General features: G+C 33.9%; 1 protein-coding gene across 1 annotated transcript in view; it reads left to right on the top strand.

The window, feature by feature from the left end:
- Positions 1 to 297: 297 nt before the first annotated feature.
- toy (paired box 6 protein twin of eyeless) overlaps positions 298 to 24,543 on the top strand; it is a 44,225-nt gene continuing 19,979 nt past the window's right edge. Inside the window, exons 1-3 of the mRNA XM_077430313.1 lie at positions 298 to 512; positions 3,634 to 3,814; positions 16,062 to 16,290. Of these exons, the coding sequence (XP_077286439.1) occupies positions 301 to 512; positions 3,634 to 3,814; positions 16,062 to 16,290 (622 nt within the window). The 5' untranslated portion in view covers positions 298 to 300. The remainder of the gene's footprint in view (positions 513 to 3,633; positions 3,815 to 16,061; positions 16,291 to 24,543) is intronic.

The following is a 24,543-nucleotide window of genomic DNA, read 5'->3' as shown; positions in this document are numbered from 1 at the left end:
TTGGGTGTAATAGAAAAACATTGATGAGGTATTTTTACCAATGCAAGTCTTGAGATGTCCCTTTTACCAATGCGAAAGCCATTGCATGTCGTTGTGGGCATCTCGAACTCGTCGCTGATGAAGATCAGTGTAGGAAGAGTTGTAGCCAAAGCTACACCCGAGTCGTGGGAATATCCAAGGATATTCTCGTGCCCCTCTTCCCCACACACATCACCTCCACATTGGCGCTGGCTGTGACGGTCGCGCTTATTGTTTACAGTGGGCGCCCAATGGTGTGGAATGGTTGCAGAGGACGAGCTGATGCACGGCGCTGGTGGAGGTGCTCTCTTCGGCTGTTCGGCTGCGGGGCACAGCGGCATCAACCAGCTGGGGGGTGTCTACGTCAATGGACGACCCTTACCAGACTCCACCAGACAGAAGATTGTCGAATTGGCGCATTCCGGTGCCAGACCGTGTGACATCTCGAGGATTCTCCAAGTTTCCAACGGATGCGTCTCCAAGATACTCGGCAGGTTGGATATTACAAAAAAGTTTTTTTTTTAATTTATAATCACTATTTACAGCTGTTTACCATCCACTATTGGATGAAGGCCTCTCCAACACGCTGCAATCCGTCTCTGTTTTATGTAAGCAACTCTCATCCATCTCATCCCACACATTTTTCTAACTTCGTCCACCCATCTCCCTTCTCTCTCGAATCGTTGATAATGTACATCTAATAAATAATTTCTCTTTGAATTTCTTCATAAGAAATATGTATACAGTATTCTCTCCATTATCCGGGCTAATGCTGGGGAGTACGGGACCAGAAAATTGAAAAAACACGGATAGCCCGAGATATAAATTTTTGACATCGTTTAAGTGACAATAGAAACGATATCCACATCACTCAAGCATTGAAAACTCGGATAATTTGAATCGCGATTAAACCATTTCTCGATGTTTTCCCGGTCAACATTTTTAAAGCAATTTCCATTAATATTTCAGATATATCACTTGCCTCGATCTCTCCTGAATTCAATCAATCTATTTTCACGTTAGGAAGAATCTTTCTCCACGATCAAATCTGTGTTATTGGTTATACTTTCGACCAAGATTTTAGTATTCCGTATTTAGCATCCAATAGACCAAATTTTTCAGCAAGAGTTTTGAGAAGACCAGCACATTAAAGCCGTTTCATTGACGATATGTTATTGATTGATCGATAGATTAAATCATATTTGTAACATTAGATGCTAAAAATTTAGCTATCATAGGAACGTTGTTTGTTTTAAATATATGTACATAGTTTCATATATATGTATGTAGTTTCATTCGGATGAGAAGGAGCATGATCTATTAACAGTACTGCTTTCTATTGCAGCTCCTTTATTTCTTAAAAAATATCTTACTTCAGGAACCCATTTAGTCTTAATACCCATTAATCTTCGAAGATATTTATCCATCCAAGCTCCTTTTTGGTTATAATCAAAAGTAAAATTTATTATTTCAGTCCAATTAAATGATCTATCACGTGGATACCTCATTTTATAATTCCTCATTAACGCCAGTTTTTGTTTTATATTGAGTACAGTTTTCGTGCGCTTGTTTGTTACTTCTGCATATTTACAGGGATTATTTATAAATATTATAGATTAAAATTTTTAGGTTTGTAACAGGTTATATTACGTCACAACAGACGCGTATTTTCATTAAAAAAAATATTTATATCAAACACGGATAATTCGGATAATCGAGAGTACACTGTATATGTATGAAAACAGAGATGTGTAGCAAAATTTATCGTACATATTATATTATATACATATATATGTATGTAGATATACATATGTATATGTGTATATAATATATTATATACATATATGTGTATTCAAGCAATGGTGGTTTTAATTTTGCACAATACACCTTAAAAATCGATCATGGCTCTCATTTACAACTATGTGTGTATCCTCATTGTTTGTATTATATACGGAGCTTCTATTTAATTATTGTTTTCTACCGGTGTTCAACAGGTGGGCGATCGATTATACTCGGTCAAAATACGGTAAACAATACCAACTAGGGAGAAGAGAGAAAAAAATTGCAAAGCACAAAAAATCAGACCCACAAATAAAAAATCCAAGCAGTGAATAGTTTTTTCGAATCTGGCAAGTAGCGTGTGATCGTCGGTTTGGACTCCCCGCTGAGGATTGACGTTTGGCTGACGAGCTGAGACTTCCACATGCATACATATTCTTTGTTACCCTGGAGCCATACTATGGCAAGGTTATGGGAGGTCCGACAGTCTCGACAGATTGATTTACATATGCTGGATATCTCTGTTGTAACTATTATAAGATATATAATGTGTGGGATGAGTCAACAACGTGATATAATATGTATGTATACGTTCCGATGCTCCTGCATATGTACATTTACTATATGCGAAATTATTCGATGAAACTTCTTAAGCGGTTTCGAAAGTGCAGTAGTCTTGGCGGTGGTTCCATGACTCAGCGGGCGACCCCTAATGACCTGGCTCCCCACGGACACCCCACTGCGAGAGACTTGAACCGACCTCTAATTGCCATATTAGTTTTTGATTTTTAAAATAAGTCAGCTGCTTTTGAGAAAACTTGCCATTTAATGCACTTTTAAAGACCAGCCTTTCAATTCTTCCTAAATTTATATTCAATTGTTCGTTTTAACATGCAAAATGTTCTTAGTCATTCTTATAAATAGTTCAGAAGGTGAAATTAGATTTAATAATGAAATGATCGGTGCTAAGCTCGAAAAATTTATTCGATTTTTCTGTTGTCAAACTGTTGGCTTAATTTGGGTTCATTTTAACAAGTTTAATTAAATATTAAGACCACTATAAATATCTATTCTAACAAATTATTGTTTTTATCATCTCCTTGTAAACTTTTGAAAATAATCTTGCAGATACACATATAATATTACTATATGATAGACAATAAAAATGTTTGTCATGTTTGGCAACAAGACATTGGCGTTCGGAATCCTTTTGTATTTAAGAAATTATTTGATTATATCAATGGTTCCTTAATAACCTACGTAATTGGAATAGCTGATAGGTGATTCTATCTATCTTCTTTTATGTTACCCCAAAAAATGTATTTATTTACTGTATTTAAAACAAACGGAAAAAAATAATATGTACTTCATTTATTTACGGTACGATGAATAAGGATCAAAAACTTGGGTCATTATTGGGTTGCGAGTCATTTCAAAAGTAACTAATATGATAGATTATAAGCTTAGAAATATGTGCCTATCTATTGTATGTACATGTTTTCGATTGAGAGCAAACAGTTTGCACGCGGGGCAAAGCACCCCAATCGAAAGCGCTTAATGACGATAAAAGCGATTGCAAAAAGGGGGTAGGGGTTCGATCGAATTAAACTACCCTCAGATCAAGGTACAATCCGTGAGATGCCAAGATTGACGAGTTTTTTCCCAAGAACCCCTGCGGCTATTGCTGTTTGACACCGGAACAAAGGCCGAATGGGCACTCGATGTGGTACCATTGTTCGTCGACGAATAATATTTTTTCGTATAATCTAACAAATTGCATTTTATGTGTTATACCTACATACGTATTTACCAAACGATTGTGTTTGTTTTTTGCAGGTATTACGAGACGGGTTCAATAAAACCAAGGGCGATAGGGGGTTCAAAACCTCGCGTAGCCACCACCCCCGTAGTTAACAAGATTGCAGATTACAAGAGAGAGTGTCCCAGTATCTTTGCATGGGAGATCAGGGATCGCCTGCTCAGCGAGGCGGTCTGCAACAACGACAACATACCCAGCGTGAGTAAAATTTATCATAAATTTAAAAGTGCAGTGATTTCGAAGTTGCACGTGCGAAGAGTTTGATATCGATTTCAATTAACGTGTCAATCTTTTGACGTGCGTCCTCGAGAGCGCATTGTCGTCATATTTTTGTGATATTTTCATATACTCGATGTCAACATCGCATATGACAAGCAAACATTGTACGGTTGGAGATTCACTCGACGGACGCAACAATGGGAAAAATCCCCGATTATTGCTTCTGACAATATTGCGAAAATATTTACCCGTGGCTTTTGTCGCAAAATAAACAGGACACTTGATGGCAATAACGCTAAACAAATTGCCGATCCACTGCCAACAATGAGATGCCCCCTCGTTCTTCTTTATTTATTTTTTTTCCTGTCCCGCTTTTGGAATTGAAACGCAAGTAGTTGTACAGATCTTGTGCCGTCGATAGCACAACGACGATGGGACAAATAATGGGAGTTTTTCTATTATTGACACAAGTACCATTCCGGAGCAATAAGTGCTGAACGGAGATTTCTGCACCGCTATTATTCCTTGGAAATTATATTTGAAATGTCTGTGCCCGGTGCCGTAGATTCACCTATTGATTCGAATTTCTACACTACAATATCGGTAAGGGTAGTTCAATAACCCATAACTATTACATCCCTCAAAGAAAAAAAAGTCAATATATTTGCTTTCTGTACACACTTGCTTGTTATACAAATTTTATTATAATGTGTATTGAAAAAATAATGTAAATATGTAGGTATATGTGGAGTTTTTAAATATTCGAAATCATTAAAATCATTAAATCAATCAATGGGTACCAATGAACTCTATGAATGCTTAAACTTATTCCGTCTATGTATTTATTTATTACAATTTATTAATAGGTATTGCATATATGTTGCAGTGAAATTATAACAGCAGTGAAATCATAATTACATTGACGTTTCAGTGAATTCATATCCAATTATACATTCGCTGGGCGTAGTTATATTTTCCCTACGGAAATTAGATATTCACTCGTCCCAATTAGTGAAATTATAATTTTTGACAGTTAAATGATAGTGAAATACCAACATAAGATTATTTTATGGAATGTTTTACGATTCAATAATTAATTGATATTAAGTAGGTACTATAAAAATAAAGTTTCTGATTACGACGACCCGAATGACGCTTTTACATGCACCCTAAACTGAACGAAACACACATATATCGTTGAAATAATTACGTATTTCATAGCTAGTAAACGATTTTCTTGAAAAATCGCGTAATTGCGTTTGTTTGTATTTTATATAATTAAATTGCGAGTAATTATTTCTTATATTAATTTATAATTATTTTAAATTATATCAGCTGGCTTATTAGTATTCGAATACACGGTGGGTTTAATAGTACGACGTGCACGATCGCATGTTGTGTTAGCGTTTGAATTAAAAATTCACTGACATTGAGAAGTGAATTTGTAATTCTATTATTACATCCGTCACTACCCGAGCTAGTTAGTTAGTGTTTTTGTCAGTGAAATTATAATTTCACTGACAATTACAATTTCACTGTAATTATTCCCTCTTAAATAAAATTAGTTATGTACGTAGGTACTTGTTAAATATTTACAAATGGATTCATATATCTACATTCATTTCATTCTTCTTTTTATCTAAACGAGAAACAAATTTACTCATTTGAAATATTTGTGATATAATTTTACTCAAATTTTATTATAATTTAATTATATGTACATTTTTTGTGAGGTACACTTAGTTCGGAACAACTGGCTTTGAAACATTCGAGTACCTAACTATAAATAAAAAAATAAAACGTAAAGGAATTTTTTGCAAACAAGACTCGATTTTTGTATTATAAGATGGTGAAATCAACAAAGGAGATCGCGGACGAGTATCGATTTCCTGTTAATAGAAAAATAAATCTCTTTTTGAAATATGAAAGGAAATTGTCTTTGGTTTTGCAGAAAAAATAGAACCACGTATCGTCATTATTTTGTCGACTGAACATGTAATATCAACAATGGATTTATACACTGCAAAGAAAATATAATTTCTCTTTATTTTACATGGAGTATGATGTCTTACCTGTATTACTTGGATGTAATTTAGTATTATGATTTTTTTTACCGATTTTATTGAAATTGTTTATTAAGATTTTTTCCAAAAATTAGTTAAATATTATAGACTTCCCAGATATTTAGATTTTACTGTCCGCTTACGTACTTATTGTACATATGAACTTATGTGTCGAAGTGAGTGTCGTTCAAGTGCTTGCGTCCTTGTTGCACTTCATTGAACAAAAGGTTAAATATAGAGACAACAATATTTCCCCCTTTTCGCTTCGACTGAGAGCTTTATATTCGGATTTTGTCAATAAAGAAGGGTTTGCGGATGCGCGTCTTGTTCTGTCTCGTCGCATTTTGTTCGCTTTCGACAGAGATAGCAATTGCTCTCATTGATGCGGTCACGTATGATTATTATTACTTTGCGACAGGTTCCAAAACATTGAACGTGCATGCAGTCGGGAACACGGCCATATTAAAATAACAAAATACGAAATATATATGTATAATATGCACACATATATGATATATTAACGTATCTACCTAAATTCTTGAAAGTCGGCAAATATATTTTCTTATATTACAAATCATATTTTTTGTACTAAATTTATTTTTTCTTGTGTTCCGGTAAGAGGACTTCTTAGTTTTGTTGTTTATACTTATCTAAAAATAAATAAATCATTTTCATTTTCAATTCAACACTAAGGGCATATATTATGTACATATGTATGTAATGTGAGTTGCAGTCATTGAAGACAAATTGCAATAGAGTTACGATGATTATCAAGCGACCTCTCGAGCAAACGACGAAACCTCCCCCAATTCAATTCGGTAGAAAAAGACCCTCCACTTTCACTTTGACATATTTCTACAAAAAAACCTCTTCTATTTACTCTTTGCCTCTACGCACAATTGCCGAGACCACTAACAAAATATCTGGGGTGAGGTGGCAGTGAACTTAAATCACTAAAGGCGGGCTTTTATATACAAAATTTAAGCGTGTATCCACTTAATCATAGTTAGTGCCATCATTGAATTTTTAATTATTTAATGAACATCTAAATAAATAATGGCAGATTGTGGAACAATACACATTAGCTAAATTAATATATACAAACATAGTAGAAAACAAGTATTATAAACGAATTTTTCTAAATTTTGAAAGCTTATCTGTTGGCATATTATCAAATTTTCCTGATCTACATACATACATATATAGTCGTCAATTGGGGTTCGGTGATTTTTCTCCCCTGGGAATCGAACGTACCCGCCTTCATTGTGTGTGACATGTCGTTGACAGGGAGTGCTTGAACCCTAAATTTATAGTGTTCATTATTAGCTGGCAGTATATCCATTCAGTTCCGGTATTGACGTTGCAACAATTCCAAATATAGCATCTCGATGGATCAGATACGCTATTGTAGGTTTTTTTTATTATCAATGCGATATAACGAAAAAATTTGACAAAAATCGTTTTGTACGAACTGCTTGCTTTAAAGGTAATAACTAATAAGTATTGTATTAAAATGAAAAATAAATAAAAAAAATGACAAGATATTTTATTACAATTGAACACCGAGTTCGTAGGAAAAATATATTTAATAATCCACGACATTTATATTGGCGGCTTCCCTCCCTCCCATTAGTGCAGCCCCTGCGGGAGCCCTCTAACCGAGTGTTTGCGTCCTCCACGGGTACACATGTTTACTTTTGCCGGCAAATTGTGTGTCATTGATGTTAATAAACCCATTTGTGCCGTCGTGTTTTCTTAATATGATCCCGCCCCAGAGGAGTGCACTTCCCGCCAACGACTCCCACCCCCTCGCCCTTTGACATATGGTCTAAAATGACAGATTATATAACTCTGTATACACTTAATACTCCATGTCGTGAAAAGTTAATTTCATATTTTATCACACCCCGCAATTGAAAGCGTTGAAAATCAGTCGGGCACAACATACACGTAGGTACGGTACAACTGTGTAGGTGACTGAGGGCTCCTGTGTTGCTTAATCGCCGTGGCTACTTGTTGGCACTCCTGGGGCTTCATTATTACCCCTAACGCTCCCAAACAAGTTACCCAGCCCATCAATTTAGGTACAAAAACACCCACATCTCCACAAGGTGCCGTATTACTACATTGACAAGTATGCGCATCTGCTATGAAATCCATATGTGCATGTGTGGAGTGCTTACGCAAGTTTTTGCATGTATTAAGCCTCCTCAATTAACAAATCAGGCCGAAATGTATTACGGTTGGTTCATCGACTGTTTTGAAATCGAAGAACAATATTATTAAACTATGAATATTGTAAATTTTGAATAATAACTATCGTCTGTATATTTGCCGCACGCGGCGCATTGAAAGTGTACGCTGCTCGGTATTATGCCATACAATCGAGTACTTTCCGAGAAACTTGTAGAATTTAATTGAGACTATAATTATCATCTGACAGATGTTGTTTGCTATGTAAACTAATGCAATTCTGAGTGTAGTAATGAGTAATGACGTTGTTGATACGATAATGGGCGGTTGTGTGTTATTGGTTAGACTGTCGGTTTGCCCCATGGGAGTCTTTTGTGCGACGCGATCTCGCGATTAACTGCCCAGAACTGCGCAAGGATCAAGGATAAATGAACCGTGAGGCGTTCTGGGTAGATAGGAAGGAAAGAAATTCCCTGAACGACTATTAGTTCAAAGCAATGATTTAAAACATTGTTGCACTTAATATAGTAAGCTGTAGTGCACTTTGGTAATTTAGTTTTAAATATTTTGTTTATTAAATATTAATTTGTATCATAAAAAATATACTTGTTTCCTTATATATGAACATGTATATTGTAATCTATATGTATGTATTTGTAATATTTCCACATCGTTTGATAATGGGGACTAAACTCTTCAATAATTTTCTCTTTCTGCAAACTAACGTGCAATACGATACTTCTATATCGGTTAGCTACCGTCAATATTTTTTTGTCTGGATGACTACGTATTGAATTATTTATTTTTTACACTGGTCTTAAATTCGTCTACATTCTTAAAAAAATAAACAAAAAATGCACATTCCATTTTTTTGTGTTTTTGTGAACGTGGTCTGCATAACGTGCGAATGGATACCAAATATGTACTTAGACCAGGCAATATTTTTAGGAACGGAACAATGACGTACATTAGATTCTGTATGTAGATGGAGTGGAATCATTTTTTTAAAGATTATTTGACTAAAATGAGGTTGAGGAATGCGCAGCGTTTACAATACATAGTTTTTTTCATTTAATTGGTATTTCTTATATTGTGGTTTTTAAACATAAGTTTTTAACTCATCGTCCGGATCAATAGCAAACCATTTTTCGAATTAAAAACAGTGACATTTTTTTTTGATTTTGACCCGCAACCAAAAAGGTTGCCGATGCCTGGTAAAGACGGTATTATGGAAAAGTTCAGAGTTGAATTTTTAATTTGGTATTTTCAAATTTTCATCCTCCGAGCATCGTCAGGAAATTCGGCTAGTGGTCATTTTTAAATTTACTTTCCATAGACATTTTCATTATGTGAAGGCGTTTTAAAAATTTTAATGTATAGAGAACTAAGTAGGTATTTAATTTCCAATATTTGTAAATATTTTATATATAGAGAGCATTTATGGGGACTTTGAGTGAAGAAATTACGATAATTATGAGAACAATCGTGATATTAAATATGTACATACACCTTCATGAGAAAAGCAAATATATTTATATATGTCGTTGCACTGCTCGCATGAATGGATTTAAGGGTTAAAGCTAGTAAATGCTTGTCATTTTTAACAACAGTGAAATTTTTTTGAAATAGAAAACAGAAAAATCTCTTCGGTGGCACACGTATCGACGCTTGGCGCTGACAGGCGGTCGGTATCGTGCAGTGGCGCGCGGCGTCCGCAAAAAGGGGACGAATTGGAAGGGATGGGGAGTGTAAGGTGGAGGTGGTCTTCTCCTCAGTCTCTTCCCTTCTTGTCATCCCTTCCTTCGGCACCCCACGCACATGCCGGCATTTCACGTCCGAGTGCGCGCGCCCCAAACGTCCCAGCTCGCCGCCCCGGCGCCGTCACTTAAGGCAGCCGGTGAGGGGCGCCGCCCCCGTTTGTGCACCCCCAAATCTCCTATAACTCCCGCCTCACCCCCAATGTCTCCTCCCTATCGACGCAATCGCAATGCACGCTTTGGTGAGTCCGGTGAATAAAACTGTTTGGGCGAAGCTATTTGCCTTTGGCTCACGTTGCCCGACGTACGTATGTATGTACGTGCATTCTTTCCCGACGATGCTAACATACATATACACGTCAGGGGTGTATCGTGATGAAAATGTTCTAAGCTTGAACTTTCGATGGATAGTCGTAGATCAAAAGTAAATTTTAATTCCTCCGGTTTGTACTTCTACTTTGTATGTAAGATTGCCAGCACGAAAAATACGAGAGCTTTGTATGTACATGTATATTATATGTTAATCAGTAGTAGAAAGTATGGTGTACTTATACTTATGGTGTACTTATAATATGTTAATCAGTAGTAGAAAGTATGGTGTACTTACACATACATGACAAATTCATTGTTTCTATAGGGATGTGAACAAAATTATAATCATTTTTAAAATAGTCTATTAAGTCTATTCACATCCAAGTCATAATCAAATGGCTAATATGTCTACTGGGCGAAACTTTCTTAAGGTGGAATGCTACAGGAAAGTGTAAGGGAATTTTGCAATAGGTACATAATGTGTATGTATGTATCTTAACTAGACGTGGTTTATATTGTAGGCATAGTCGTAACGAGGTTTTTTGTCGCCTTGGGCAAAATATATCTCTGGCGCTCCCTAGTCAAATAAAAAAATTAATTTAGAAGTTTTTAATTTATATGAGAAATTATAAATTTCCCTCACTTCGCAGCTTAAATAAAAGGTATTATCTGGAAATTTAGCATTTTTGGGATAAATTGGAATACCTGAACAAAAGGGTTTACATTTTACAAATACATATAATGCAAAGGACTGTTTTTATATTAAATTTTATAGTTTTTCAGTGTTACATGACAATCAATTGATCGAAATTCAATAATTTCACTGTTTCATATTTTATGGATGGCTTTATATTGTAAGCTAATCTATCCTTTCTTGACTTACCTACATCTATTGAAACTCGACGATAAAATTCAATTTATTGAATCTTCATTCAGCAGAAGCAATATTGGAAAGTCTAGAAAATTCGTAATAAAATGTTTGAGAAAATGTCGTTGAGATCTTGAAACAAAATATTGAAGTAAAATCGTTTATCTTCTTATGTAACAAATTGCTGAAAATGCATTTTCAAAGAAGTCTTATAAATTTATCATAGTCTAGATAATAGTCCAATAGGATCTTTCAATCGTCATAAATTCCTCTACACTTGAATCGAGTAATGAATAAAGAATGAATTTCCTCAATTGAACATAATCTGTCACTTACATAGTTTACATTTAAAGTCACCACGACATCTTTGATTCATCACATGATTTATGTATGTATCTTTTCTGCATTTTTCTTTCTGTGGAGATATTCATTTCTTCATAGATTTTTTAAGACGAAAGTGTTTATTACGTGTCTTTCAATTTACATAAAATTTTACTAAAGTATCCAACTTATCCAACTAGGTACCTAAAGTTGGATAAATTGCTTTTTAGTTGTAGCGATTAATTCAAAAAGTGGATTAAAAATTTAACTATTTTCCGAAAAACACGACATTTCGGCTATTTGTCTCATTTTTAAATTTATTTAACCAAATATTATTTAAGTAGATATGTCGGTACTGCCCATTATCAAAATATTTAATTAATTTAGCATTCAAACAAAATCGAAACAAAAATGGTATTATATATTCTCATATTGGTATTTGGAAATAGACGTTTATAATTTAACATTAGAGTATTCTTAATCAACAAAAAAGAAAATTCTTAATTGGATTTTAAATTTAGCTGAAAATCGTCTCTGCGATATCGAAGCAATGTCAGCTTAACTGTGGAATAACTGAAATTTTCTTGGAGAGGGTTGAGTTCGTATACTTATACTTCAAGGTTTGTAATATGAATTAAGCAATCCATTTAACACTGTTCGCCAAATGACGACTTTTTTTTTGGTTCAGAGACGAGATATGACTTTTCTTATAGATCTAATGAAAGATAAAATACCTGACTATAGATACCAATATTCATTTTGAACAGGAAATTGACAGATTTTGAGACATCGACCGAACAACACCAAGATATACAAAAATCGCACGATTTAAAAAAACACATATATCTCCGAATCTCGAGCTAATCAACATTTTTTATTACCATATTCGTGTTTACTGGGCATAGATTTATAAGAAAAGTCATATCTCGCGTCTGAACCATTTTTCGTGTCCAACAGTATAATTAGCGTAATATTTATAAAAAGTGTGGTTTGTAAAAGAGGTCGAAATAGCTCAAAACTCAATATACATGATATGGATAAGGGCTTTTTTTCGGAATCGAATGTGTATTGTTTACAGTTTTACGCACACAAATTTTCTTCACGGATTTTTCCCCAATTTCTTTTTGGCGGCATAATCGACGTTTCGGTATCCGATCAGCTCACCTCATCAGGCCGCCGATCACGTCAAAAGAGGGATAATTTAAAATTTGTCTGCCGGGGCGATGATTCCGGTCCATCGGCCGTGAGTCAGCGGGCGCCTAATCGAGTTTAGCGCCAATTCAAACGGAAACGCCTCGATTTTTAAATTTCCCGCCGCGCGACCATTCATTCGAATTTTAAGAATACCTCAAAAACACACACTGTTTTAGAATTTCAATACAATAAAGCTTCATATACATGGTCTAAGAATCTAAAATCTGTGTAAATATAATACAGTATAGAAAAAAATATGATTGAATTCAGTTAAATTTTATATGAATTCATATTTAAAAATAGGATATAAAATTATTTGATAAATAAATAAATTGGAATAATTCTGGAGTGAGCCGGTTGAATATAGCATTTTTAGTTGAATTATTTATTCGGTCGGAGATTAGGGGGGTGCAAAAAAATGTTTGAATGTGACCGGCGTCAAATGCGGTCTCCCCACGCTTTTATGATTGCAGCCCTCTGGTTCGCGCCAAATTAAAATGTAAATCCGCGTTGTGGTTAGAAAATTCATTCAGATTTCCCGGCAAATAAAAGGAAAAAGGGGGGCAAGGGTGCGGCGACGGAGGGAGGCTACACCCCGCGACAGAGAACAAAAAACGAATATTTTAATTTTCGAATTTGAAGCGATTCAGGTCCGCTCATCCGATTCACTGGTTTCCATTTTGGTGCCCTATTGTGCTCTCAGGGCATACGCGCTACGCCACTGTGTTTACACGTTCACAATTACACATGCACTTTAGCAAAATTGAATATGTACATACATTTTTGGCGGGCAAATATTTGATTTGAAGCAGCACACAAGCAAACAAGCGTTTTTTTAGAAGTGGTAGATATATATGGATGTACATACGTACACATTATATTTAATGTTTTGCGAAATATTTCTCGAAATGAAGAAAAGTGGGCTTTCAAATACATATAACGGCTCATATAGTCCCGTCTTTGATATTTATGCAATGTATGTATTATAGGTATAATACAAAAAAATAAAATCAAAAGCATGTTTTGAAAATTATTGAGTGCTTCCATCAGTGAAAATCTCCATTTCGAACCCTGTTAGAAGATATGTACATACATAAATATCGGAATTTTCAGTATCATCTATTGTACGTAGATAACAATATGTGAGAGTGTTGGTTTAACATAGTCGTAACGGTAATTATACGATAGGTCATCTGATATTGTGATGAATCGGTTAAGGCCCAATTGATCCGGTTCCATTTGGCGATGGAACAGCTCAATCTGAATGGCGCCTTGCACAAAAGCGCACGTGGCCAACACGCTCCCGACACGGGTTCCAGTTGCTCTCGATCGGTAACGACGGACTTAACTGGTTCTCTATGGACTTGAATGGACTGGAGCTAGTTAATTACTGGTGAGCAGTGCATCGATACCGTAATTCGCAGGATTCACCGCATCGAATAAAGCAGCTCCAGTTCCGGTTGATCGGTAATGATGGTCCGTCCATTTACATACATACATATATCACTCATACATAGCATTGACGTGATTCTTCCCGGTGATTTTTCTCGATTTTCATCGATTGAAACCGACCAAACAGTTTGATGGTTAAATATAATATTTATGCCGTTTATGAGCTGTATTATCCAAATAATATACTCGAATGTTTAAATAGTTAAAATTTGATGGCAGATGAACAGAAATTTATAAATATTTGAAAATGAGATAAATTTTCGATAATTTTTTGTGCTGCTTTTATCCTAAAACAATTTAATCTGGGTATTTAGTGATTTAATTATTTGCATAGATTATAATTTTGAATAGGTAAGCTATGGTCGATTGATGGTAGTAGACGCAACTGAAAATTTGGGTTTTGATTATAATATTTTCTCTGAATATTCATGAAATCGAAGTCAGATTTACATACCATATATACATGTTTTGTAAATTGTTTCTTAACTTTTTTGCGGTTTCTTTTCTTTAGTAGTTATGTGCATACATATGTATGTAGATATGATGTGAAATTTATAAATTTTTTATTTGCAATACATATGTATGTACATTATATGTATGTATACTACCTACCATACGGGACGGGACGCTTCTGTCGGCATTGACAATGGAATTCATCCACAGATGGAAGTTCTTTTCATTCTGTAACAAATAACATATTTTCGGTACAATATAAGTGAAATGTGGTCGTCGAAGCGTGTTCTCCATTATTGGATTATTTCAAGAATAGCTTTTCGAGTGTCCAAGCGTTCAATGATAGAAAACATATATTATACTATGAACTATTTATTCACAAAATTTATAAAATTGAATATTGAGTTATTGTATAATTTTCAAATGCAGAAATAGCATTATTATGTACAAATTATTAAAATAAAATAAGCTCATAGCCAATTAAATATGTAGATATGACATATTATACTTATCTATATGAATGTACATATGTTAATGTGTAATTCATTTGGCTTTAACGAAAATTTAGACAATAATTATTTATATAAGTATATGTATTTGCATTATTTTTAAACCAACGTAAGGAGTTTATTTTTTATTTAATAATGAATTTAATTATTTTGACATTTAATAAAAGTATAATATGCATGCGTGCTCTTTGTATTCGAACAAAGATAGGCCTCAGATGTAGCAAAAAATATGATATTTTGAATTCCAAAGTAGTTTATATTGTCCCATTATAATGTTCAACATTGAGCTTATTAAAGTTTGCTATTTTGGGTCTCCAGCTGGCGGCGATCTTTACTTATGCCGGACAAATAAAGGTCGTAAATTTAAAATTTTTTTGCTCTCGAGCTTATTAAATAGAGAGAGGTATATAGAGAACTAGAAGTGCATTTATATTGACAGATTATATTAGACTCTTTTGAATTTAGTACAAAACGATTTACAAAAGGAGAAACGGCATGACGAGTCGCGGAGAGGAAAACGCGTATATTTGACGGTGACAAAAACAGTCAACCGATTTTAATAATAGCTGTAAAATTTTTGATTTAACGACAAAATATTGTTGAATTTGCATTTTTATTAAAATTCAATTCATATGAATGTTTTTTAAGCAATTAAATGATTTTTTGAAGAACGGAGGTGGGTGTGTGTTTGTTCGTCAACTATCCAGTTAACAACAGCGAAGCGAAATTCGTCTATAAAAATGATTCCGCATTGTAGTGTGCAGTTCGTGCTACCCATCACAGGGTCCTAAAGAGATATTCTCATAATCTTCCATTAGTGAAACATTAGGATTAAAGCGAAAAGCCTATTAGGTCCAGGCCGTAGTATTCGAACGAGGGTTGTAGTAGTTGCGCGCGCACAACTCGTACACTCATTCCCTTTGTTGTTGCGTCCAATTTTATACTAAAATAAATTTATCTACTTGTATGTATGTACATATGTATATGCAATTGTGTAGTTGCGAGTGTGTTTCGTTCGAGTGAATCCGAAATATATGTATATTTGACGTAGGTACACACATATATGTATGTATATGTTATGTGAATGTTGCGTGTTTGTTGCAGGTGTCGTCAATCAACCGCGTGTTGCGCAACCTGGCGTCTCAGAAGGAGCAGCAATCGTCGAGTGCTGGTGGAGAGAGCGTCTATGACAAGTTGAGGATGTTCAACGGACAGGCAGGGGGTTGGGCGTGGTATGGGGGTGGCGCCCCTGCAGCCCATCTTGCGTTACCCCCTGCACCTCCACCCCTGCCACCACCACGTGACGACCACAAACGAGGTGAGAGACATACAGGTTCGTGAGAAAACAAATCTAAAATTATTCATAATTTGAAGAATGTCGGTAAAAAGGAACTGAAGCTGGGCATTCACGCATCTGCATCGATATTTGCATTTGTCTGTCGTAAGGAACTTGCCGCATAGCAATTTGTATATCAACAGAGAATGTATGTGTTCACAACATAATGCAATCGATCGGGTGATACATTTTGTGTCAATCGCTGAATTTAAAGATGATTAAATAGCTAGTGGTTTTTTTTTAGCTGTTGATAAAAAAATCGGATGTGACCAACCCACGACTTTATCTATATATTTTAGGAATATAAGAAGGTTACAAAACAAAATTCGATTATTACACATACATACACGTTCAGGTATACCGGCTATGAGATCATTTTTGATACAAATTGAGGGCAAATATAGGGAAACTTACACAAGACAAAATTTCTACTTCTGACTGTCAGATTTTGTTCAATTTTTTTTTTATTACTTAAAATCACTATATACATATTTATCATCACCATCATCTACAGGCGCTCACCATCCATTGCTGGATGAAGGTCTCTCCAACACGCTTCCACTCGTCTCTGTTTTGCGCAACTCTCATCCATCTCATTCCACAAATTTTCCTTATTTCGTCTACCCATCTTCCCCGTGATCTTCCTTTTACCCTTTTGCATTCTCTTGGGTACCATTTTCTTTTGTCTACCTTTTATCTACTTTTTTGTCTACCTTTTATCTACTTTTTTGTCTTCCTTTTGTCTATTCTTCTAGCCACGTGTCTTTTCAATCTCTTCACTCTATCTACTATATCCACTACTCTTGTCATACTTCTAACCCACGTATTCCGTTTCCTACCTCTCCTCTTAATGCCAACCATACAGTCTTCTATACTTCTTCGAGTGCATTGGATTTTATGTAGCATCTTGGCGTTCAATGTCCAAGTTTCACATCCATACGTCATCACTAGAGGTAGGATTCACAGTGCTATCCATTGTACCATTGTTGTAAATCCTTTGTAAAAAAGGTTCGGCAAACCTTTAACAATGCATTTACAATCTTTGAACAATACGCGGCACCTTCTGGGTCCGGTGACTAGTCATCACTGGCAAAACGCATTGATCGAAAATCTTTTTCTTCAGGCACTATATATGTACATATATATTATTATACTCATTAAGCATCAAGAAAAGTACACACATTTTTTCTAGATCATGAAAACATTATCTGTCGGTCATCGATTCTAGTTCGAATCAGCTAAAATCTCGAGTTCGAATTTTCGCATGATCACAAAACTTCATCTATTGTTACTACGTATGTACATATTTATACATAGATAAAGTAAAAAATGAGCAGAAGTAATGTTTTTTGGGATTTTTTTATCGGAATGTTTTTTTTTAATGCTTTCTCCACATTCGGACGTTGGCAACCACCTTGTCGATTATTTTTACATAGATATCCACATCAGCCTTTAGTGGCTTGGAATAGCTTTTCGGCTCTCATATCGGTCCACATGCGCATGTTTCGAAGCCAAGACAACTTCTTCCTGCCAATACAACTTCTTCCTGCCAATACATTTTCTTCCTTCTATTTTTACCATGGTTATCAACGGGGAAATTCGTGTTTTGGACCCCCTACCATGTTTCGGAGGTACGCCATCTTTTTCCGCTTGATGACAGAAACAATTTCCCTGCCTCTCCTATCATGATGATGACAGCTTCAATCTTGGTCCATTATTAATCAATGGGATCTTCAGCATTCGCCTGCAGGCTGATCATCCTGGTCTTCATAGTCCACGTTTCGCGAATGTCAAATGCGTACCAAGATTGAGATGCTTTTTTGTAAGCTATTCTAGCCATTTCAATATTGTTTTTCAAGTCTTCGTCTGGGTCCATTTCTTCATTCAACCAAGTACCCAGGAAATGAAATATTTTGATTCTTTCTAACACCTCTCCATCTAAACGTTAGATCTCCGGTTTTGTCATTTTGTTTGCATTTTGTTTGCGGTTCTGTTTGCATTTTGTCGACTACCATAAATTTCGTCTTCTTTATATTTTTACGCGCAAGCCTCTTCGATTTCTTTCTTGGGATAAGTCTGCTAAATTTTCGACAACTAGTACCATGTCATGGCATATCGTATATTGGTGATTGTTTCCCTGCCTACCTTAATACCCTCTGCTTCTTAGAGAGCATCGCGAAAGATTGATTGATTCTGTGTAAGTGTAATTTCCTTACCCCCATCTTAATAGTGCGTTCAATCAAAGTAATTTTATCAAACCAATGCTGTATATAAAAAGTTTGAATTAAATCATTTGTGGGTTCAAATGAAAGTTAGCGTGGTTCGTAGATTTGTTATATTCTAAATTAAAATTATGTTAAAATAATTACTTATTAATTTGAAGTAAATTTAGTTCCAATGGATTCATTGAACGTTATATTGATAATGTAATCGTAAGTGTGTTTAAGTTTTCTCTAATTTTACCTTGTCAGTATTGTTGGCCGGAATCTAATATTTTCGGTATGCCAAACCGGCTCTGGAAACACTGCATTGGGAATGCAATTTGATCAAATATAAAAAAAATTGAAAGAAATAAGAAATGTTGATTTATGTGACGTTGTCTGTTGGGGTGTCAGGGTTGTTGGCAAGCGGCACACGTTGCGGATGCTTTTACGGCACTTGGTGAGCCAAGACACGATCCTGGTTTGGTAAGAGCCTCCTCACACGACGATCACGTCTCCACCCCCGACTGAGCAAATATGGAGAAAACAGATTCTTTTGAACAGGCGGGTCTGATAGACACTCGTTGAATAGCCCGATCGTTTTAATAGCGCATAAAGTTTTCCTCAAATACATATGTATGCGTGCATATATTTATTATAACAGCGAAATTTTCCAAATTGTATATATCGGTAAAATATTCATCTGTAAATTTGTCGGTGCTAGGAGGCGAATGCTCGAATCAATATGTGTATATATACATATACATATGTATATATATATATATATATATATATATATATATATATATATATTTATATATATATATATATATATATATATATATATATATATATATATATATATATATATATATAAATATATATATATATATATATATATATATATATATATATATATATATATATATATATATATATATATATATATATATATATATATATATATATATATATATATATATATATATATATATATATATATATATGTGTATGTATGTATGTTTGTATGTATGTACGACTTACGTACCTTAATACCCGGCAACATGGCCGACGAGAAGTCTCGGTAAACGTTTTTCGAATCCATTTGTGGTTTTGCGCGCTTTGTTTGAGGGCATTTCTATTCAAATGGTGACTTGTTTGTTTACCACTAGTGCCAACACACTCTGTAAGATAAAATTTTCTTCCTCTTCCATTATCTCACTCGACTTTTCATCCACTTATTATTCTTTCCGCAATTTCCCGGCTTTTCTTTTCGCTTCGGTTATAAATCGAATCTTTTTTCCTCTCTTCTTACACACTCGATTTTCAGCTTCGCGTCTTCGACACACGCATTCTTCAGTGGCGATGGAATACATGTGAATATTTTGGAATTCTTGTTTGGAATTTATAATTTAAAATTCTACGAGCAGGTACATACGACAGATTCAGGAATTGCTTTTTTGTGATATAAAGTGTATGTATGTATGTATGTATGTATGTATATAAGACGTACTTTAATTTAAAAAGTAATCGATATATTTTAAGCTATTTTCAAGAAGAATCGTGCTTTGGTCGTAAATAATTAAACTTTCTACTTATTATGTCAATTAAAATTTTATCGGTGCACGTACATATTATGTATTATACATATGTATACTATTCGCATTGTAATCAATGTTTCGTACCATTCAAATCTCTTTTGGTATTTCTTAATACAGTCGAAGGGTATCTAGGGATGCTTTTATGTTTGGAGAAGCTGGGTCTTCTAGTGCTTAAGCTCGTGTATAGGCACGAAGGGCGCTTTTGACGAAGGGCGTCCCGACGCCTGTTGCCATGGCGACACTGATCTGTCAGGTGAGCCTAACTACATTTAGAAATACAGTAGCTACGACAATATCTACGAAAAAATCAATTAGTTTATTCAACATTTTGTTGGCACGCAACTATGTCAGTTTAACGCGCAAAAATATTCAACCCACCCCACACAGCCTTTCAACAGTTTTACAGATGGGGTGAAAGTGAACCAAAAAAAAATATTATATGTAAATATTTCCCCCGACGCTTGTGGGTGAAAATAAATAAAAATTACACGCGAAAATATTTTACAGTTTGCATACATTATTTGCACGCAAAAGTAAACCACTCGTCGAAAATTCCCCTATTTTAATATACAAGCGTTTGTTTGTCGACATGTACAAAGTTGTTTTTCTTTGGCAATGAATCAAAAGTGAAATATTATAATAAATCTAAAAAAAACTAATCGAATTATCGATTTTAATCGTTAAAACAATTATTAAATTTTCAATCCAACAATAGTATCTACGTCTTTTTGTACAAATGTATGTAAAACAACTTTATCCGCCTTCTTCAAATACGAGCTTTTCAGCTTGAAAATTGTTATTGTAGGTACCTATATTGTAGATTGTGATGCATATAATATAGGAAACTATTTTTTTATCTTGGCTTAAAAATTTATACAGTTTATTGTACTTTCATTTCACTGGTACAGAAATCGTCAATTCTACTTTCAATTTCACTAGGTTGTCGACCGGACTTTTTAATTATTTTTGAAATAAATTCTATCAATCAATGAATTCAATTGTCGACAGTTACAGGACAAAGTTGAAGTGCATTCAGCGCTCGTGCAAGAGTGGTTAAAGGTGGTGCATTTTGTTCTATTGTCGACGCTTCGAGTGGTTGACGGCGTCAATGTGTCGAGTGACTTTTCGAGTGGTGGACAAGGGGTTGAATTTTCACTTTTCCGAAGTGGTTATCGGTTACAAATCGCGCGTGTCGAACACAACGGGCAATTTGCTGAAATAATTGAAACATTCAACTGAACGGGGTGGCGGCCATTAACAATCGACGGGTTCGAGTGCGCTCTATTGTATGCAAAACATAAAACGGTTAACAAGACGATCGATATACATACATATAAATGTATGTATGTTCTATTCTAAACCAGTTGGAGCTCGTACATACATATTTAAATCTTTACTATACAAACATGAAAAAACTGCAGTCTAATTTTGTAAATTGGTAACAGTTACTGATTTTAAATACGAGTCACAGACAAAAAAATCATCATAGAAAGTTTTTATGTATCGCCAATCATATACATATGTATGTATTTGGGGCAATAACTTGTTAAAGTATTATTAATTAGAATTTTATATAATTCTTCTAGTCATGCAGTACTGTATTCGTCCAACGTTTTATGTATTAACTCTTTGTTTTCATTTATTTATTTAAAAATACTTGGAAAGACGAGATAGCTAATTATCTAAGTGGATTGTTATTCGTTATAAACATGTTTGTTTTTGGTATAAACATAAATGTAATAAAATAATAGCTATAAATCCGAAAAGGCGAAAAAATAAAAGTGATAATACTTTAATAAATAAAGATACAAGCTATTAAAATTAAAAAGCTAAAAAAAAATCAGAAGAAATAAAAATAATAAAAGTTGAATAGAAGACGATAAAATAATGCATATAGAAAAATGTCTCTTGCTACGTTTGACAAGAGATGAAATAATCAATTCGGTGATCGTATTATTTTATCACTATTTTTAATTTTTTTTGTGTACCTTTTAATCATCTTTCATGTACCCTCGATTGGTATGCGCTGCTCTTAGGGGTTCCAAATATTTGTAAAATCAATTATTCGAATATCGAGTATAACATTGGTAAAATATTGGAATAATCGAATATTCGAATATATGTATCACATATTCAGCTACAGGATAGTTATATTCTTTACTTGAAAAATAATTTCATATTTATGATCACTCATACTTGGTTAAAATACGTATTTTTTTTAGGTTTTTATTACTACATATTACTTACATCTTTAATAAAACAATCAAAGAATACCTGTGATATGTGATCGTGCTGACGATTCTTTATTATTTTCAACAAGTAATTTAAAAAATATATCAATATTGTTTATAAATTTATGAATATTGAAAAACGAGCGAATATATTTGAATATCGAATATTCGAATCCAATAGTTAAAAAATGCACACCCATTAAAATAAAAAAAAGAAAAGCAGCATAGTGTGGCTCAAAAATTATAATTTAATACAATAATATAATAATATAAAAAATGCAAGTCTGCAACATATAATTTGTCATATTGATGTACATAAAATAGGTTTATGCATTGAATTGTGAGATAACGATCACCATAAATTAATCTTTGAACCAAAGTCACTAATCCGTGTTAAACGGTGTCATTCTCCCACACTCTTGATCTTTGAGTACGGCTCTGTAACTAGCCAGGTTGTCTTTGGACCTAATTGCTTACAACACAGCTACGGCACGAGGCTGACCGCAATGTATACAGTGTATTAGGGAGGTGTGTCCTCAAACGACCGAGAGACGACCCTGTGTTACGTGATACAAATATGTTAACCCACACATAATTGATGGATTTTATTATCATACGATTTGGGGAGAAATATTTATAGGGAATGTGAGTTCCGTTTTAAAAAACTGAATTGGATTGCAGGTGAATGTGGTGTGGTATAATTAGGTGTTTCGCATGTGTGTTGTGGATGGGCGAATGGAAAAGTGAGTGCAAATCAAGCGTAATCTGGCGTGTCGAGTCACATCGTCACTACGGGAAAACTCTATAAACGGATATGGAAATGAGTGGTTGAACAAGCACTCGGAAAACGCCATCGATACTTCAACTACGTAGGCACATTTGAGATCAAAGTCGAAATTAAATATAGTGACTGTGACAATCATTTTTTAAATTAAAATCACTTCATAGTATGTACACGTTAAATTAAAAAAAATAATTTAATTTATATTGTATGCATATACATATGTACATGTTTTATTATATGTAAATCCGTTCAAATAATTGATAAAACTCCAAAGACAATAAATAAATAAACAAATTCGAATAGGTACTTATGTACTTGGATTAGCTAAATATGTATAATATAATACTTCTGTAAAGTTAGTCAAACTATTGAAATTAGTGATTCTGACCGTCGACAATTTTTACACATGTAACAAAATTTTTTGAAACTACCATTTGAAGTACAATAATTGACATTTAGGGGATTCGAAAATCTGTAATTAAATGAAAGTTTTATACTAGAGTAAACTTTTGTTTTTTTATGAATGAGCATCATCAGTTAATATGTTTAGTTTAATTTTATTTATTACAGGTAAAACCCATTTAATACATTAGCAAGTAAATATTACATTAGGATAATAACATCAATATAATAAAAGCGAATATGTCATTGAATGATATCAATATGAAACAAGATGACCAAAAACGCAATTGTAAATATACAAACATATGAATAGTAAGAAACATAAAATGTAGGTAGTTGTAAAATTCTTAAGAAAACTATGTATATACATATGTAATTAATATATATAATATCGTCAGTACATGAGAGAAAGCTTTAAATCAAAAATCCTTGTTTGGAGAAAATAGATTTTTTCGAAAAGCAAGAATCTCTCTATTTGGTGACCCAAATCATTATTCTTTTTTTGACTGAAGAAATTCAATAAACAAATTAAAAAAAAAACAAATTCAATAGCAAATTGAAAACCGACGATACCTATATGTACATACATACATATTACATATCCTAAATGTACATACATATGTACATATTCTATTGTGAAGATGAAATTGAACTATCTATATAACCATCATAACACAATTTTATAATGTCAAATTTTGAGTTAAACTTTGATAATTATTTGAAAATTCATAAGAATTGATAAAAATCTTTCGGAAAATGTGAAATATCTGAAACAATGAAATATTGGTACAAAATACTTTAAGATATAAGAAATTATATCATATTAAAAATAATTTCAACTGCAAAAAATACATTTTAATTTTTCTGGAAGTTCTTGTTTAAACTTACAAACTTTTCAAACTTTTTCAAAGCTTTTACTAACTATGTAGTAAACGTTGCTAAGACTACGGTCCTTGAAACGTTTATTATGAAAGAGTAGTAAATCATACTTTTTAAAATTTTAAAATAAAAATAAAAGAGTGGAGTCGGAA

The sequence above is a fragment of the Arctopsyche grandis genome, chromosome 1, assembly GCF_051622035.1.
Source record: "Arctopsyche grandis isolate Sample6627 chromosome 1, ASM5162203v2, whole genome shotgun sequence".
Lineage (NCBI taxonomy): Eukaryota > Metazoa > Arthropoda > Insecta > Trichoptera > Hydropsychidae > Arctopsyche > Arctopsyche grandis.
The sequence above is the reverse complement of the archived record's forward strand: the minus strand, read 5'-3'. Positions and strand labels throughout refer to the sequence as shown.